The 19,243-nt window shown below is 38.5% G+C and overlaps 1 protein-coding gene and 3 long non-coding RNA genes across 4 annotated transcripts; 3 read left to right on the top strand and 1 right to left on the bottom strand.

Moving 5' to 3' along the window:
• Positions 1–2,739: 2,739 nt before the first annotated feature.
• Positions 2,740–13,865, bottom strand: LOC149109645 (uncharacterized). The gene is made up of 2 exons (XR_016208402.1): positions 13,748–13,865; positions 2,740–4,809 (listed from the first exon to the last, which is right to left on the bottom strand). It is a non-coding gene; the product is annotated as an uncharacterized LOC149109645 (long non-coding RNA).
• Positions 4,938–18,177, top strand: LOC149109644 (uncharacterized). The gene is made up of 3 exons (XR_016208399.1): positions 4,938–5,079; positions 14,642–14,698; positions 17,780–18,177. It is a non-coding gene; the product is annotated as an uncharacterized LOC149109644 (long non-coding RNA).
• On the top strand, positions 5,216–7,867 carry LOC149109647 (uncharacterized). The gene is made up of 2 exons (XM_089293510.1): positions 5,216–5,547; positions 6,165–7,867. Exon 2 carries the CDS (start codon positions 6,383–6,385, stop codon positions 7,415–7,417), a length of 1,035 nt encoding a protein of 344 aa, XP_089149636.1. The 5' UTR covers positions 5,216–5,547; positions 6,165–6,382; the 3' UTR covers positions 7,418–7,867.
• Positions 11,701–12,844, top strand: LOC149109646 (uncharacterized). The gene is made up of 2 exons (XR_016208401.1): positions 11,701–12,154; positions 12,772–12,844. It is a non-coding gene; the product is annotated as an uncharacterized LOC149109646 (long non-coding RNA).
• Positions 18,178–19,243: the final 1,066 nt, after the last annotated feature.

The raw sequence follows: 19,243 nt of genomic DNA, 5'->3' as shown, positions 1-19,243 counted from the left end.
GAATAGTTCCGAATAGTACCAATACTCTCAAATAGTGCCAATAGTGGCGAACAGTCGCCAAAAGTACCAAATACTGACTATAAGCATCTGTGCTTTTTAGCGGAAAAAAAACCCATCCTAAGTCGCTACAAGGTTAGCAGCGAGATACTGGGTACCCTATTTGTTACTATATGCCAATATTTGCCACTGTTTGCCACAATACACTACTATTAGAGACTGCTCGCAATTATTCGCACTATTCGCTATTCGAGACTATTCGCTGTTCGGTTCGCTGTTCGGTATTTGAAACTATTCGCTATTCGCTATTCGCCTTTTCCAGACACCCGCTACTAGGACTTTACTGTAACAGCACTCTATCGCGTTTAGTATTTCTGTACAACACTTTTAGCATAGTTAGCAATATCCCACAAACCAAACATTTTTATCTGAAGATCATTTTTCTTTCTCTGCTGAAAAAACCAAAACTTCTCATAAACGAAATTCTTTCTTTGTACGATCAGCGCAGACAGCGCAAAGATTAGAAGTATCGAGGAGTTGTTCGGATAGCTATGTACGAAAACTAAACTCAATTGACAATTGTTTAAACATTAGCTTTTAAGTTAACAAAACATTGACAAATAGAGTTACCAGTCACCAACTTACTTCTAAGTTATCAATTACCATTAACGAGATTACCGGAAAAAAGTTAGTGGCAGCTATAGTCCGCATGTCCTTGAACCTAGACCGGCTCAAACAAGTGCATAATCTTCTACTTAAAATTGTGAATTGTAAATACAGTTCCATACAGTTTTATTACCACAGCTTATTTCCACTTTTTCCTAATATCCTTCTCCTATACCATATCAGTGAAGCTTGCAAAAAATGAATTGATGCCTCAACCATAACCTTAACGGGAAGCGCTCGTTCAGCTTACAAGGAAAAATTTTTATCGACCTCCGCAAAGCACAGAAGTGTATATCAAAGGGAAGTGGCAATTCGTTAAAGTAACAAGACATGCAGATCAATGAATGAATCCGTGAACACTGTTGGAGACTTTTTGTTTAATGATAAATGAAATAATAGACAAACTTCTCATTATTCCATAATATCACTCACAACACTGCGTGAATTCACTGTTTCTTCGCATTCTGCCCACTCACTAAATAGAGCCCGTATTTTCGATAAGAAAAAATAAGGAGGGCCAGAACGCTGTCCAGTACGGACTCCAGATTAAGGGGTCCGCATTTTTTACCAACCCCATCCGCCAGAGTCTGAAAAAAACAATACTAGTTGGGCGGAGCATCCATCCAACCTTATAGGAAGTTTAATGGTTTAGTTCCATGGACTGCTTCCACATTTTAAATAACAGCATTAACAATACAGCTCTAATATACCTAAACTCTTACTGTCCATATACCTGAAAGTTCTTCTATTTTTCTAGGGGTCACGAGGGTCACGTGACCTGAATTTTTCCCGCCAATTCTTACACTTATAAAAGAAAACGATAAATGACATACAAAAACAGAACAAAGATTGAGAAATTTACACTTTTAAGTTTTGTTTTTGCATTCCACCCCTTACCCCATACTTTCTTGAAAATAGCATGTTCCTAAAGATCCATAATTTGGTAATGTAGCACATTCATAATGTCATATCACAATTTGCGTCTTCGATTCAAAGTTAATTGCATTATTACAAACATGCAATACTGATCATCCCTGAAAAAACCTACAACTTCTGTTACAAAATGCTCATTAATACCGCTTATAACTACAACACGTTTTCTGTGAAGAAATCCCTGTTCAGTGCAGCCTTTATTTATCATCTCAACAAATCGAGCGCTCCTTCGCGTAACACTTTGTCATTGCACTGTTTAGATCATCGGCATTGTTACCCTTTCTGTAAGTCCGCTCTACTTATTTGATTTCATTGAAATCTAACTGAAATCAGCTAAAAGCGGTTTACCGGTGAGCATCGCACAGTGTGATTATCAATCGACTTTCATCGCGATCTGAAATAATTGCTGAGGCTTTCCACACTACTTGTACTAGCTCATAACAATCAATTCAGCTATTTTCCATCATGCAATATATGTCCTGTTCGCCCTAATGAAAACTGCACAATATTTTATAAACTGCACACTAACAACTCACCTTTCGATAACAACATCCATCGTTAACATCCTACACACAGCAAAGCTATTTTACAATTATATCTTTCCAAGCTGTTATTGACAGGGATCAATTTCATATCAGATTTTTCGGTTTACGCCTCATTAGAACTTGTCTTCAAAGTCAACTGCCTGAAGATATGTCTAACAGGAGAAATGTTGTTCATTCTTTTAAAATTAAATTGACAGTTAATGGAACATCTTAAAAATAAGTTGAAAACAGGCCCACTAATTCAATTCGAGAAAGTGTTAAAAAGCTTTCTGATTTGGACAACAATCCCTTGAAGTTTAGATCTACTATTCGTTGTGCAAATTATCCCAAAAACAAGAAGATCTGTTAGATCTTATAACCGCGCTTTTAAAATTTAACTGTTTTCTTAGTACTACAGTCGCAACGCAGTCCATATTCCAAAGCAATCTTTGATGATTCATTGATTACTGTAGACATCACATCACTTGATCAACACACACTCTATTATTGCACCATCAGTCATAGCCGTTGTGACATCTCCGATGACGCAATAGTCTTAATCTGGAACTTTCTTCGGGATATGTATGGGCATGAAGATACGAACACTATTACAAACCGCTTTCTTTCTTTAAAGTCACAATTAAATTTAATTGTTTTTTTCCCTTGAGTTAAGGGTTAGCAAAGAAGTCACACAAGTCACATAATTCAAGAATTGCGTTATCTACGGCTATCTTTAGTACGGTGGTTAGTTCCCTATCAATGATGTAATCTTTGCACGTTCTGACACGTTCTTTGCTTGGCTTGCAAATATTTCATTTTCCTTCCGATCTATGAACTTGCTGCGATGAAACAGTCAAAGGATTTACTTCATTTGCCTAAAACCACAAGAAATACTCGCAAAATTACAAATAAATTAATGACCGTCGCTTCTGCCGAAATAAACTTGCAAAGTAAACACGATCTTATTTGTCACGTAGCGAAAGTGAAAGCTGCAACGTCAGCGCATTCCATGGCTGACGTAATACCTTTTTTCACCGTATTTATTATTCCCTTTAAATCCAACGCTTTGATAAAACGAAAAGAAAATATATTTTACCCACAAAAAAGAAAACAATATCCGTAAAATTGTCCGTGTATTTATGTTTTAACAGCTTCTGGCGGAAAAACATCACACGTTCCGTGACTCAAAGTTTGGCCGAGCGGGGGTCTGCGTCTGGTCACCGACAAAAAAAAAAAAAAATAAACCACGGGTAAACCTAGAACCGCGCTCGGCCCATGGCCGCGCGGTTAATAAAATCACCTAAAGTCCCTATTTAACACCAGCCGATTAAAAGGATTAAGCTATAATTATCTGCACATAATGACCAAATGATACTGTGGCGAGCGGGTGTTCTGACTAGTGCTGATGGTTAGATTAATATGTAAAGAAACACAGAAGTACATAGTTTCAAGGCCCACCCCTGGAGTTTCCCCGCTTTTCAAGTAGTGTATCTTAACCTACACGGAAGGGTGACAAACTTAAACAAAGCAGCATTACAAATCCACATCTCAACTGTTTGGACAAAGTTTCATTACAATTTGTTTTGAAGCCCGGTGAAATCTTTTAAGCAATAATTCACCAAATCAGTGAATTCTATCACCCTAGATCTTCGCGCCATACACAAGTAATCTCGAAAGCGCGCTAGAACTCCTCTTTACGCATTTGCTATTTCAAGTGTCTTCCAGATTGAATCCATTTTCAGTAGCAACTTCTATGACATAATAAAACACTTCGAAATCCTCTGCAACTTAACGTGAGTTGCAGACCTTATCACTTCTTTGCGCTCCTGCCTGCAATTATCTTTAAATTTCAGTCGGAATTTGTTCACCCCACACCGACGGCGCACTTGCCTTATCACCATCGTGCTAATTAGAATACTCTCTAAGGGGTGTCTCAACTGCAATCTTCATCTCCAAAGCAGCTGTTTGCATTCCATTGTAATCCATTAACCTGTATTGCTATGGTCACAATTGTTCAGTTGATGTTATTACGCAGCCGGTCCTACTCAGTGTTATCTTTTCACTGTAGGGGGTGTGGTTCACTGTCTTTATTGTCTACACTTCACTGTCTTCACTCGTAACATTTCAGTCGGAATTTGTTCACTCCACACCGACGGCGCACTTGTCTTATCACCCTCGTGCTAATTAGAATACTCTCTAAGGGGTGTCTCAACTGCAATCTTCATCTCCAAAGCAGCTGTTTGCATTCCGTTGTAATCCATTAACCTGTATTGCTATGGTCACAATTGTTCAGTTGATGTTATTACGCAGCCAGTCCTACTCGCTGTTGTCTTTTCACTGTAGGGGGTGTGGTTCACTGTCTTTATTGTCTACACTTCACTGTCTTCACTCGTAACATTTCAGTCGGAATTTGTTCACTCCACACCGACGGCGCACTTGTCTTATCAACATCGTGCTAATTAGAATACTCTTTAAGGGGTGTCTCAACTGCAATCTTCATCTCCAAACCAGCTGTTTGCATTCCGTTGTAATCCATTAACCTGTATTGCTATGGTCACAATTGTTCAGTTGATGTTATTACGCAGCCAGTCCTACTCGGTGTTGTCTTTTCACTGTAGGGGGTGTGGTTCACTGTCTTTATTGTCTACACTTCACTGTCTTCACTCGTAACACTGGGTTTGAAGGTTGCCTAAAGGCAAAACTACACGTTTATAAGCTTACAATGCCATCTATGATACATAGAAAATTCATTCTACAAGTGCTCGATTGGCTGGTCTAAACGTTATGGGGCGTTCTATTTATATTTGCGGATAAATCGAACGGCATGGCATCGTTCGGTCCGCCTCAATTCAGAATTGTCTCAATTCCTTTCACCGCAGATTCCTCGAGCTTGTACGCATATTGTCCAAAAACGCTGCCGTTTAAAAGTGGCAAACTGAACAAAGATTGACTGACAAAGGTAAGCTCCATGAAATACCGATTTCTGTATTATTAGAAGATTGAGAATACATATATTGTATCTTAAGCTGTCGTTCCTCACGCGTTTGTTTACTCTAAAAAAAATCATACCTATCCTCGCTTGCCTTCTTTATGTGACCAGGTTCACAAAAACATGACAATGCATTTTTAGCACAAATTTAGAATTTCAGTTTGGTAGAAACTATTTCCTTTCTTTATCAAATCAACCCACATAACCTAACCACACAGGATTTACATCATGAATTTCCTATATGTCACACCACCACACCTTGTACTAGAATCATGAGAATTTCCTTCTATTGTTTGTTTCCTAATAAAAGAAGTGCAGTTAGTTAGTTTAATTCAGTGGTTCAAAGTGTTCAAGACCTGCACTTTCAAGTTGAGGACCCCTTGGTCAAGTACTGTTCCTTGTGACCTAAGTTAGTGATTCGTTTCACTCAGGATTTTGGTATGTCACATTTAACCTTGTTATTATGTCTAAAGTTTAGGTTTTAAGTTCAAAACTACAGTCAACTTGTACTTATCTTAAACCAATTGTTTAATCTTTGCTTGAATCCTCTGTTGATTCATGTCCAAATTGTATCTAGGATTCATTGTATGTGTAGTTTCCAAAACATTGTATTTGTCTCTACATAAGACTCATTTTAGTGCTGAGTTCATTGTTGAAATTAGATATTTCACTGTTAGTCTAGCTTTGTTTAACCCAGCTATGATGACAGATGTTGTCCTGACACAAAGTAACAAGTTTACAGTTTTCTTAGTTTTATGTCGGACAATTATTCAAATTGCTAGCAAGATCAGTTTATTTCATTGTTTTGCTGTTTTGAGCTATTATTTGGTTTATGTTTCACTTGTTTTCAGTTAATTCACATTTGGTTCTAAGAATAGCTTTTTATTAGTGCCAGATGAGAGGATTGATATTTTACTCAGTGTCATGCAATGCTTTGTAGGAATTTAGTGAATGCTCATTGTAACACTCAAGTTTTACTATTATTTCTGTATTATATTTTGATTATGTTATTGTAATATTTTTAGTGATTTGCTATTTTAATTTATTCTTTTCAGTTTGCAATCACCCTTTTTTTCCTTTTGTATAATTTCTGTATTCCTGCATAAATAAATTTTATTGTGGCTACAAGTCTGTTTCGTTGTTCACTAACAACACCAGAACCTGCCTCGGTCACATTTGGCGCTGCGAGCAGGGTACAAAAAAAAGAAATCGAAAAAAGTCAGCAATTTTATAAAAAGGGTGGTTGCAATAATAGCACAAGGATCAAATCACCATGACTACAGAGGAGCTATCAACAAAAGTGGATGAATTGACCCAGATGTACAAGGAGGCAATGGAAGAACTAAAAGCCCTGAAGGAATCCACCAATCCGACTCAAGTGTCATCCTCAGTACCAGCAACAACAAATGGTGCAAAGCAAATTGTTGTCTTTCCCCGCGACAAGAAGATAAAGAACTTCACTGGGAAGAAAACAGAAGGTGACCAACCAGTTGAAGACTTTATAGAAGAACTGAAGACAACATTTGAGGCACGAGAAATGACCCCACCCGAGAAAGTGGACTTCATAATGTCTCACCTGGATGGACCAGCAAAAGAGGAGGTACGAATGTACAGCGAAAAGGAGCGAAGTAACCCAAGCTTCCTTCTGGATGTTCTCGCACGAGCATTTGGAGAGAAACGTTCCAGCTCTCAACTCCTGAAGATGTTCTACGAGCGTAAGCAGAAAGAAAATGAAACACTTCGAGGGTACTCGTACAGCTTGAATGAACTACTCAAGCGCGTCACCAAAGCAGATCCAAAGGCAGTCCCTGACCCAGAGAAGACTCTACGGGACCAATTTGCAGACAATGTAAGGGACCCCTTTCTTAGAAAGGAACTGAAGAAGTTCATCCGAGAGCATCAGCCCGCATTCTTAGATTTAAGGGAGGAAGCCTTACGCTGGTCAGAAGAGGAGGAAAGATCACAGCGTGCAAGGCCCCCATTATCACAGGAAGTAGCAGCTGACATCCCAGATGAGAGTTCTCAGTGTAGTGCTGCTAGCTCCGTCGTCACCCCCATGGATAAGGTATTGGAGGTCCTGCTCAAGCAGCAGAAGTCCTTAGAAGAACTGACGAGTTCAATTAGAGACCTCAAGCAGCCAAGGACCCAAATCCCGCCCAAGGAATGGAGTAGACAGCGCCCTAATATTGTTTGCTTCAAATGCAACAAGAATGGACACATTGCCAGGAACTGCAGGGTAAATGATGACCGCCTTGTCAGGAAGGGACCACCACAAGGTAGACAGCGCCCTGACAAGCCGTCAAACTAACTCCCTCTGCCACAAGGAGCCAAGTGACAGTAGGGGACAACAGTGGCTCAAATATGGATGTGTCAAGAATGTATGAGAAGGCAGTTGGAGAGTGCCCAGTGGCGACAGTACGACTGGGTGAAGTGGACGTACCTTGCCTCTTGGACTCAGGATCTGAAGTATCCACAATTACAGAAGAGTTTTTCAATGAACACTTTCGCCCTCAAGGGAAAACACTTTTACCTACCGGCGATTGGTTAAGACTTACAGCAGCAAATGGACTAGAGATACCATATGTCGGATACCTAGAACTGGATATTGAAGCCCTGGGAGTCATGATCCCACAAAGGGGAATTTTAGTCGTTAAGAGTCCAGCGAGTGAAGAGGCCAGGCAACGTAAGAAGATAACCCCTGGATTAATTGGAATGAACATTATTACCCAACTGCAAGAACCTTACAAAAATGGAAAAACGGACATTTTACCTGAATGGAGTGAAGTGTTGAAGATTGTTTCAAGTGCCAAATCTATTTCAACACGTGGTTTTGCAAAAGTAGCCGGTAAGACCAAGGTTAGAATTCCGGCTGGATCTGTTTCTGTTGTCAAAATAACTGGATGGCATGGACCTCAAACAAGTAACACTGCTGCTCTTGTGGAACCATTAAGTGGACAGACTCCGGGAAACCTGATTGTCATAAATACAGTTACCGGTGTAGTTAATGGACAGCTTCATGTAAGAGTTGCGAACATTACTGATGAAGATGTCTGGCTTCAACCCCATACAAGAATAGGAGTACTTCACGAGATTAATAATGTTATGGATACTAAAAACACTGTTGACTTCAAGAGAGTTTCAGTCAATGAAGAGATGGTGTTTGTCAGAGAATCCACAACAGAAGAAGACCAAACACAACCTTTGGCATATCCAATTGATCTATCAGCCGTAGAATGTACACCTGAGCAAAGAGAGAAGCTTGAGACTCTCTTCCAGAAACATGCCAGCGTCTTTACAGAGAATGAGAATGACCTTGGATACACAGAAACAGTCAAGCACAAGATCCCAACTATCGATCAAGTACCAGTTGCACAGCCTTACAGAAGAATCCCACCAAACCAGTTTCAAGAGGCAAAGGATCACATACGAAAACTCCTGGATGGTGGCATCATTCGAGAAAGCCATAGCCCTTACGCCGCACCTATTGTGCTTGTCAGAAAAAAGGATGGATCCCTGAGACTATGCGTTGATTACAGACGTCTTAACTCCAAGACAGTAAGAGACCAGTTCCCTTTACCAAGAATTGAGGAATCTATTGATGCCATTGGAGGTGCAAGATGGTTTTCAACGATGGACCTCGCAAGTGGGTTCAACCAGGTTGCCATGGACGACGAAGACAGGCACAAGACTGCCTTCACAACGCCGTTCGGAATCTTCGAGTACAACAGAATGCCGATGGGTTTGACCAACAGTCCCGCGACCTTTCAGAGGCTTATGCAAACCTGTTTGAACGATTACATCTTTCAGATACTGCTTGTGTACCTGGATGACATCATCGTGTATTCCAATACCTTTGATGAGCACATAGAGAGACTTGACAGAGTCTTTACACGACTCCGAGAACATGGATTAAAACTCAAACCAGAGAAGTGTCACTTCCTTAGACGTAAAGTCACATATGTTGGTCATCAGATCTCTTCTGATGGTATCACAACGGATCCTGAGAAGACTCAAGCTGTATCAGAATGGAAACTGCCAACAACTGTTAAAGAACTGAGATCATTCCTTGGATTCTGCAGTTACTATTGCAGATTCGTCAAAGACTTTGCAAGGATTGCTGGACCATTACACCAACTAGTTAACAACTGCCTACATGAGCTGAAAGTGGAGAAGAAACTTAAAGTCCCATTTGTGAAAAGGTGGAATCCAGAATGTCAGACTGCATTTGATGCATTGAAGAAAAAATTGACTCATCCCCCAATACTTGGATTTGCAGACTACAGCAAGCCATTCATCGTAGAAACAGATGCCAGTCATGTGGGACTTGGAGCAGTCTTATCACAAGATCAGGATGGCCAGCGCAAAGTCATTGCTTATGCCAGTTGAAGATTGAGGCCAAGTGAAAGGAACCCAAGAAATTACAGCTCCATGAAGCTTGAACTGTTGGCATTGAAGTGGGCAGTAACTGAGAAATTCAGAACCTATCTCCTTGGTTCAAAATTCGAAGTTTACACCGACAACAACCCCTTAAAGTACTTACAGACCACTGCCAAGCTTGGTGCCTTGGAACAGCGATGGGCAGCTCAGTTGGCTTTATTCGACTTCTCAATCAGCTACAGAAGTGGACGATCTAATGCAAATGCTGATGCCTTATCACGCCAGCCTCATGAATCATTGACACCAGAGGTAGACGATTCAAAGGAAGATGAATTATTACACATTGAGTCTATAGTTACTCTAGCAACTCCTGTACCTCCTGACCTGAGCCATGCTATTGTGAAGACGCCTATCCCAATTGAAGTAAGACGAATGGCAGCATATGAACCAGACCATGATTTAACAGCAACTGATCAGACAACTAATGATGCTAATAAGAAAGCAACAACAGATGAGCCAGTAATTGCCACTACATCATTCCCCACTCACACAAAGGAAGAACTTATCAACATGCAGAAGGCTGATCCCACAATTAAAGAATTCCTAAAGTTCTGGGAGAGGGATAAGAAACCCACCTTTGCAGAGAGAAAGCAGCTTTCCCACGAGTGTGTCACCCTGTTGCGACAGTGGGATAAAGTTGCCAGAGAACAAGGCCTAATGTACAGAATTGTTCAGGATCCCAAACTTGGAGAACTGAAACAGCTTCTGTTACCAGCCACTCTGAAGAACAAAGTTATCACTAGCCTGCATGATGATATGGGACATCAAGGATTAGAAAGAAGTCTTCAGCTGACACGTGAACGATGTTATTGGCCCAGAATGTACTCAGATGTGGAGAGTTGGATCAAGAACTGTGAAAGGTGTACCTTATCAAAGATGCCAAACCCGAGAATCAGACCACCCATGGGAAATCTATTGGCGACGAAGCCACTTGAAATACTAGCAATAGATTTTACAGTCCTTGAACCAGCGACTGACGGAAGAGAGAATGTTCTTGTTATGACTGATGTCTTCACAAAGTTTACTTGTGCAGTCCCAACAAGAGACCAGAAAGCTATTACAACAGCTAAAGTTCTAGTGAAAGAATGATTCTTCAAATATGGAATTCCCCTAAGAATTCACTCAGACCAAGGAAGAAACTTCGAAAGTGAAGTTATTGCAGAACTTTGCAGACTTTATGGGATCAAGAAATCTCGCACTACACCCTATCACCCCCAAGGTAATGCACAATGTGAGAGGTTCAACAGAACAATGCATGATCTGCTAAGAACCCTCCCTCCGTCTAAGAAGCGCAAGTGGCCTGAATACCTACCAGAGTTATTGTACGTTTACAATGCCACACCACATTCATCAACGATGTACAGCCCCCATTATCTAATGTTTGGAAGAGAAGCTCGACTTCCAATTGATTTACTCCTTGGAGAGGGTGAAGATGTTGAAGAAAGTTCAATTGATTGGTTAGCAGCTCATCAAACAAGGTTAAGAGATGCTTACCAAAGAGCAGGGGAGCATCTCCAGCTCCAAGCCAAGAGACGACGAGAACACCACAATGGAAAAGAGTTTGACATCCCGATCCAGAAAGATCAGATAGTGTACTTACGAAACCATGTACATGGACGCAACAAGATACAGGACGCCTGGGATTCTACCCCGTATAAAGTTGTTGATGTTCCAACAGACCTCTACGGTTCAGTCTACACGGTGGAACCTATCAATGATCCTGGCCAGACCAGAAAGGTGCACAGAAGCAATCTAAGATTGAGTGTGACCAATCCAGACGTGGAACAGAAGGACCCAGGACCCAAACCTGTTAGAAAATCTAAATCCTTAGATCCTAGTAGTGAAGCAGATGAGGAGGATAATTCAGATGAGGAGCTTGTGTTAATTCTACCCAAAGAATGCACAAAGGTAGCCCCAGAACCATCTAATGGACCAGGACCTACAGGCCAGACCAGTGCAGACCCAGCCTGTTCAGAGGAGAGAGTACCTACCGTTGAAAATGATACAGAACCTGTACCTTCAGCAGAAGCCCCTGTTCCAGAAACTACATCTCCTATACCACCTAGACGAACAAAGAGGAAAACCGCTGGAAAACACAAGAACAGGTTTAAGCAACCAAAAACTGCAGTAACAAGTTCCATAACAATTACAGTCAATGAACTCTCAATTTATTTAGTTATATCGACTTTATTAATTTTGTATGGACTCTATGTCTAGAATTTAGTAACTATTAATACACATGTCGTGGACGACAGTGTTAAGCAGGGGAGTGTGTGACCAGGTTCACAAAAACATGACAATGCATTTTTAGCACAAATTTAGAATTTCAGTTTGGTAGAAACTATTTCCTTTCTTTATCAAATCAACCCACATAACCTAACCACACAGGATTTACATCATGAATTTCCTATATGTCACACCACCACACCTTGTACTAGAATCATGAGAATTTCCTTCTATTGTTTGTTTCCTAATAAAAGAAGTGCAGTTAGTTAGTTTAATTCAGTGGTTCAAAGTGTTCAAGACCTGCACTTTCAAGTTGAGGACCCCTTGGTCAAGTACTGTTCCTTGTGACCTAAGTTAGTGATTCGTTTCACTCAGGATTTTGGTATGTCACATTTAACCTTGTTATTATGTCTAAAGTTTAGGTTTTAAGTTCAAAACTACAGTCAACTTGTACTTATCTTAAACCAATTGTTTAATCTTTGCTTGAATCCTCTGTTGATTCATGTCCAAATTGTATCTAGGATTCATTGTATGTGTAGTTTCCAAAACATTGTATTTGTCTCTACATAAGACTCATTTTAGTGCTGAGTTCATTGTTGAAATTAGATATTTCACTGTTAGTCTAGCTTTGTTTAACCCAGCTATGATGACAGATGTTGTCCTGACACAAAGTAACAAGTTTACAGTTTTCTTAGTTTTATGTCGGACAATTATTCAAATTGCTAGCAAGATCAGTTTATTTCATTGTTTTGCTGTTTTGAGCTATTATTTGGTTTATGTTTCACTTGTTTTCAGTTAATTCACATTTGGTTCTAAGAATAGCTTTTTATTAGTGCCAGATGAGAGGATTGATATTTTACTCAGTGTCATGCAATGCTTTGTAGGAATTTAGTGAATGCTCATTGTAACACTCAAGTTTTACTATTATTTCTGTATTATATTTTGATTATGTTATTGTAATATTTTTAGTGATTTGCTATTTTAATTTATTCTTTTCAGTTTGCAATCACCCTTTTTTTCCTTTTGTATAATTTCTGTATTCCTGCATAAATAAATTTTATTGTGGCTACAAGTCTGTTTCGTTGTTCACTAACAACACCAGAACCTGCCTTGGTCACATTTAGAAAACCATTTATATGCTACCTGACTTTTAAAATATTGCTTCTGCGAGAGTGTGAATTCCGAAAAGATAATTATTGCACGCGAACAATTATGCATTGTCTTATTGCTTTCTACTCTGTGAGCAAACCGAGAGTATCCAGTTCTAGTAGAATAATGCTTCCGCGCGGATTTTGCGCGAACTACAAATTTTTTTCGTGCTCATTTTGTTGTTATTTGTTGCAATTGCGTTTAAGACTTTTTGAGTCAATTGCAAATCTAATTGACTGTTAAATACTGTGTACAATGACCGTATTTCTGAAACCTTGCTTAAACCCAAATTTCCCTCGACAAATTTTATGTCGTTTTGTTGTAATTCTAACGCTTATCTTAGACCAAACAAAGAGTTTTTTGCTTCCAATAGTGTTTTTTTAGACAACTAAGCTTTCAAGGCGTGAAGGACATTTTTGGATACTTCATTGACCCCATAGATGTTCTCAAAGCTAATGCATGTTTCTGAATATTTCGTTGCTATTTTATTGCAAACGGTTTAGGTCTAAAATTTTGTCACTGCTTCATTTTTTCTTTTCCTGTTACTGATATTTTTCTTTGGTGTATAAACGCGTGTTTTGAAATCCAAAATTGTCGAGAACTGAAACAGAAAAATGTAATAATACCCTTGAAGCTTTCTGATTGAAACATTTCTACGTGGAAAGGGAATTTACAATCTCACTTGTAGGTCATGCTTTCAGCACAACATGTAATCTGTCCCCTAAATGTATTTCATAGTTGCTTAATGTTAGGCCAGCCTCTTTAATTCATCCTCCAATACCTTGGTCTTCGTTCCCCGTTAGAGTAAACACTACTAAGTAAATACCTTCATTGGCATGTTTCTTGAAATTTTGCTCATCTTTCTTAAGCTGGTTGGTAATTTGTGTGCTCCCTTATATTGATGAGATCTGTGTAACACTTTCTCTGTGGATACAAAGAAGAATACCAATTTATTACATTTATCACGAAAAACATGGACAAAAATACAGAAAGTGAGATTCTCTGCACTTAAGTTGTCTGTCAACCAATTTTTCTATTACCCAATGTCTACCTTTGTACCTGTACATTAATTTGCAACTTACTGTGTCTCTAATTTCCAATGCATTTTAATTTCAGCTGTTACATTTTCCGTTTGAAATGAACTCAACAAAATGCAAAATTTGTGAAAAGTAAAGATTTTCTTAGTTAATTACCCAGTTATATTTATTATTACCTTCACTATGTCAAGAGATGAAAGACTCTTTATAATTACTTTTCTAGGCAAGTATGTTAAAGTGGCCTGTGAACACCATCCCCTCACGTTGACTATGTAAAGGGGCGAAAGACTCTTTATAATTACTGTTCTAGGCAAGTATGTTAAAGTGGCCTGTGAACAGCATCCCCTCCCTTCAGTTTTTTCGGTAACTCTACACAGCCTAATAAAAGGTCAAGGAAAAGGCATTTCAACCACCTAAGCACATTGCCTATTGTATTTTAGCAAGACTCTTTACCCTATTTTCGCTTTGCACCTCTCAACCCCTGTGTGTTAAGTGCTTCCTCACAAAGTTTATGCTGGCAATGACCCTTCCATCCTCTGATATCGTTCATGCTGCGATACTTATCCTTATAGTTCTATTGTATTAACTTTATGATAATGGCAACAAAATAAGCTGCTTCCTACATTGCCAGTTGCTTATTATGCATACTTCACCTTACCTGTTCATACTTATTTCTACTCTAGATTGGGATGAAACAGTGCTATATTAAGTTGCCTTGGTCAAGAATTTATTTTTACTTGGTAAAGTATAAGTTATTGCCATTATTGATCAATTCCATCCATCTAAAAATTTCTCTATGAAGGCAGGGGTGCTTTGTTATAAAAATGCAATACTTAAAAATCAAACTGGTTTGTATAAAAAAAAATCGACGCCACAGGTGAATTTTAAGCACCACAGACTTGTTTGTATGTTCAATATAACGTGTCGCACTGAAAGGTGCATAATGACCAGAAAAGACTCAATCCTTGACCTTAATGTCCATGTAATTTTAAAACATTGAATGCAGTTATTGTCTTTATCCAAGATTCAGTTATTGTCATCCTTACAATGAGCTTTTATTTTGATACTAGGTTTAATGCATCACATGTAGCCAAAAGTTGTTATTGTCATTACCAGATTGTGCTTGATGAATAATGAAGATGAACATTTGGTAAACAATGCTCAAATGTCTCTCCAAGACACCATGTTTTATAAAGCTATAGCAGCATGATTTTCCCAACTTTAGTTACCTACCCTTACAGATATTAAGATATGTTCTGTAAAGCTGAGTACCTCATTCAATAACCAGAATTGACTTTAATTGATTCTATCTTTGATGTGGATTATTCACTACCAGCTAAATATCCCCTTACCCTCCATGAAGTTCTGCCCCAACTTCATCCTCCTAATTTCAATTTGATGTCCCTTCTCAAACCTCCAGCTTGAGCTGTAAATGAGTCTCTCGTACTTGACCAGAACTAATGTTGCTAATAGGGCCAAATCAGTGTAACCTTGTATTTTACAAAAATATTGTGGAATCAGGAGGGCAAAGACATACAATTCGTAAAATGCAATATTATGTTCTGCTAATTATTTTCCAATATTCTTAGTGTTCCTACCCACATAGATTGACAAAGCAATTTCATCAAAATAGATACATAAGTCCCAACATACTTTAGAGAGTGCTGAATACATGTAGTATTTGCAAGCCACAAACCAAAAACCAATGATATTGTAATCTTGACTTTTAGATCTAAGTGGCACATATTCTGAAATATTTGTTTGTGCGTTAGTCCTTGGCTTAATCCTCTTTAATATAATGGGGGCAACGGGTGACTCCAGTTCTTAATATCTTCCTAACATCCAAATATATATTTTATGATAACATATTAAGTACTGGAAAATCTACAAGCATACTATCACCATTGCTTTTCTCTAATTGACCATACAACCCAATATCTATTCTGTGATGGATATTGAGTAGCATAGCAGTGGGCCCTCGCGAACAAAATAAGGGAATTTTCTTTGCATTCCCACACTGTCTGTAATGAGGATTTCGATAAAGTTTTGAAGGACTAGCAGATTTCTACTAAAACAATTAGATTGTTCACTCTCAATCTCTGTGCGGGATAGTTAACTTAAGCTGCAACCTGGTCAACTATCACAAAGTTGAAATCCTGAACTCATAATCTAATAGTTTTCTAGCAAAAACATAGTACAATAGAAAGCAGACTTTATTTCCACTGATACCAAGGACAAAAAAAAACTGCTTACATCGCCCCACTTCCGGCAAAGTGTAAAAGCTTAGTTGCTCAGTTCAATATGGTGATTACAAAATAAATACCTTGTTCATATCCAATGTTCGTTTACCTTAGAGGAAAAAGCAAAACTTCAATAATCTTAGAAATGCCTTACATAAATGCTGGGTCTGTCTTTTCGACTTATGGCGGTCTTAGGGTATTCGTTTTAGAGAAACCCCTGAGTGAAAGATTTTAATACGTGAAATAAAATGTATGTGTTCATATAATCTACTGTTATAACAGGAACATGTAGTCCAAAAGCACTCCTTTTTAATGTTCTCTTCCCATCAAATGAGTGTAAATTTGTTATTTCCTTTTCCGTTAAATCGGGTAAGGAATTCACACGCTTGAAGCAACACAGCTATCCACAATTGTACGATATCCCCCAACCCCCATTCCCCTTACCGGCCATCTTTCCTTATTATTCGAATAGTAAATAAATTTCTCCGATCCTATAATGGTAATGTAACTTTAAATATGTCCACTGTACAGACTACATAAACGTATGCAATACTCTATGCAATGGTGTATAGATACTCACGATGTGCTCAAAACTTCCGTAAATCTTACCTTGATTTGAAAGTACAACCAGCTTTGAATAGCATTGTCATCCTCAATCTATGCATTTGGGAAAAAAATTGCCCTTCCAACACTTATTTCAATTCCTTAACACCTGGGGTGGCTGTTAGTTTCGTGCAAACTTTTCCAAGTACAACAAAAATGTCCTTTGTGTTTCAAAAACTTCAAACCATATCTTAACTAGAAAACTCCTTCCCATTCCATCAAACCTAACACGACGGTCAAACGTATAACGTGCCTGCGGGGTTCTCCTGTTACCTGTCTCTTAGTAATTTGATTGAGCAACACATGGGCCAAAAAAAAAGCCAGTTAACTTATCCAAGAGTTAAGCCATGGACACACGGTGTTTTTTTTTGGCAGTCTCAAAATTAATAGTCACAAACATGTCCCACTAAAAACCTTCACGAAATGATACTTAAAACCGGAAGAGACATTTTATTTCTGGCCATCTCAATATGGTGTGTGAACTTATCATTCCCATATACAAAGCGTTAACCTTGAAGGAATCTCAACACACTTTCCTTCACTTAAATCAGCGTATCAAAACGATTCCAAATCATAGGTAAACACGTTCTAGTAATTCTCGTGACACAATAGGTTTCCGTAGTTGGCGATAGTCACAATATTACCTGCTAAAACATGCTTAATCACAGCTTTATGGACTTAAAAAGTTAAAATTCATGTAACTCAGTACCTCTGTGCAGTTTTTTTTTTTATATAATATAGCCAAACCTTGCATCGTTTAGTGCTTTCTACAATTTCCCAAAAACATTTCACAATGCTGTTTTTTTTAGCAATAAGCGCTGAAATTAAGAGTGTTTTTCGCTGCTCGTGCGGCTGCTAGGGTAACTTATTGTATCTCGAAGATGTTCACAACATGTCGAGCAAAAATTAATTTTCTTTATTAATAGCCATTGAAATGAAGTTGTACTCATGACAACACTTTTGCTTTCCTTTTTACAGATGAATGGCTTTTGGACAAACTGATGCAACTATATGCACGACCCAAACATGACCTTGGAGAGTCATTCATAGCATACCACATCGCAAAGACAAAGAAAAAAAAAAAAATGAAACATACGTCTCAATGAAATCAGTTTATTAAAGGACAAAGAAGCAAAACCAACAAGATATATAGATTATGTATAAAGACACTAGTTAAACTTACAACGAAAAATGATTTCATCCTTCTTCGTAAAACTAACAAAAGTTCTACTCTCGAGCTGGAGTATTAATCAAGTAATGAACTCTGACAGAACCTTCGGCAACACAGGATCGCGTGACTCACGGTGACTTTTAGAAGTGTACCTGTTCCCTCTCACCACCATTCTATAGTAACAAATAAAATCCCTTTCTTGGGACATGGCGCATAGAATTTTTTAAATCTCGCAGACCAGATGAAGACCTGCTCAGCGACTGGCGTCTTCAAGTTTGCATACTTTTCCTTTAGCGGCTCCCAAAAATATATCTCATGACAAAGCTTGTTTTTATGATTATCTAGATGTAATCTATCGATCACCTTAGTAATTCTTAACCACGTTTTGTCAGAAGGAAGTTCTAGAGGCAGTATCTTTTGGACACAGACCATTTTGCATACATTACACATATTCTCTTAAGATAGCATAAAATTCTCCCATTCTTCGTCCGGAATGTTCTTTAGTATTCCGTACAGGTAATGGTTCCAAGAAGGAAGACCTGACCCGCCGACTCTGCCCTGAAAAAATGCAATGGAAGGAATTAAACACAAACGATAACAAAACAATCCATGCGGTACAATTTGCATCGTAAACAATAATTTGCATGGCTTGCAGCTGATACTGCTGTTGTTTTCTATCTGTGAAACTAAACTAAAAACATGCAAAAGGGATTTTATGAAGAAATATGCTTGCGTTGATATGATGTTGTGCAGATTTTTCATTATTACGACATCAATATGAACAGGCTAGGGATAATGTTGCAAATTAGAATTTGTTCCCTTACAAAAGAGAGAAACCTTCCCTAACAATGTATTTTGCTGACACTGAAACTCATGAGTAAAGAGCAGACCGACGTTAGATATGCCCACTGCCGCGCACGAAATACAGCAAACCACGTGACCATTTCTGCAAGCATTTCTGATTGCCTCCAGTGTCCTTATTGCATACATCATCAGAAACTGCCTCGCTTGTAGAGTTACATATGAGAAGTTCTTTGTTGTTATTGATAAATGCAGCAGTGCCTAGTTGTTATATATAAAAACAGATCGCAAAAACTTTTGTTACTGTTGGTTGATGAAGAACAAAGGTATTGAAATCGAAAACAGCACAGAGACTACGTAAAGAAAACAATATACAAGGATTATTTCAACCAACGAATAAATCCTGTACCACTCTGTACAACCTTGCTGTTTTGCTACTAATGATTGACTAATCGCATCTCTTCTAATCT

The sequence above is a fragment of the Orbicella faveolata genome, unplaced genomic scaffold (genome assembly GCF_042242905.1).
Source record: "Orbicella faveolata isolate gen_17 unplaced genomic scaffold, um_ofav_v1 contig_25, whole genome shotgun sequence".
Lineage (NCBI taxonomy): Eukaryota > Metazoa > Cnidaria > Anthozoa > Scleractinia > Merulinidae > Orbicella > Orbicella faveolata.
The sequence above is the reverse complement of the archived record's forward strand: the minus strand, read 5'-3'. Positions and strand labels throughout refer to the sequence as shown.

Coding starts and splice junctions, on each gene's coding strand:
- LOC149109647 (XM_089293510.1), top strand. CDS start 6,383: ATGACTACAGAGGAGCTATCAACAAAAGTGGATGAATTGACCCAGATG.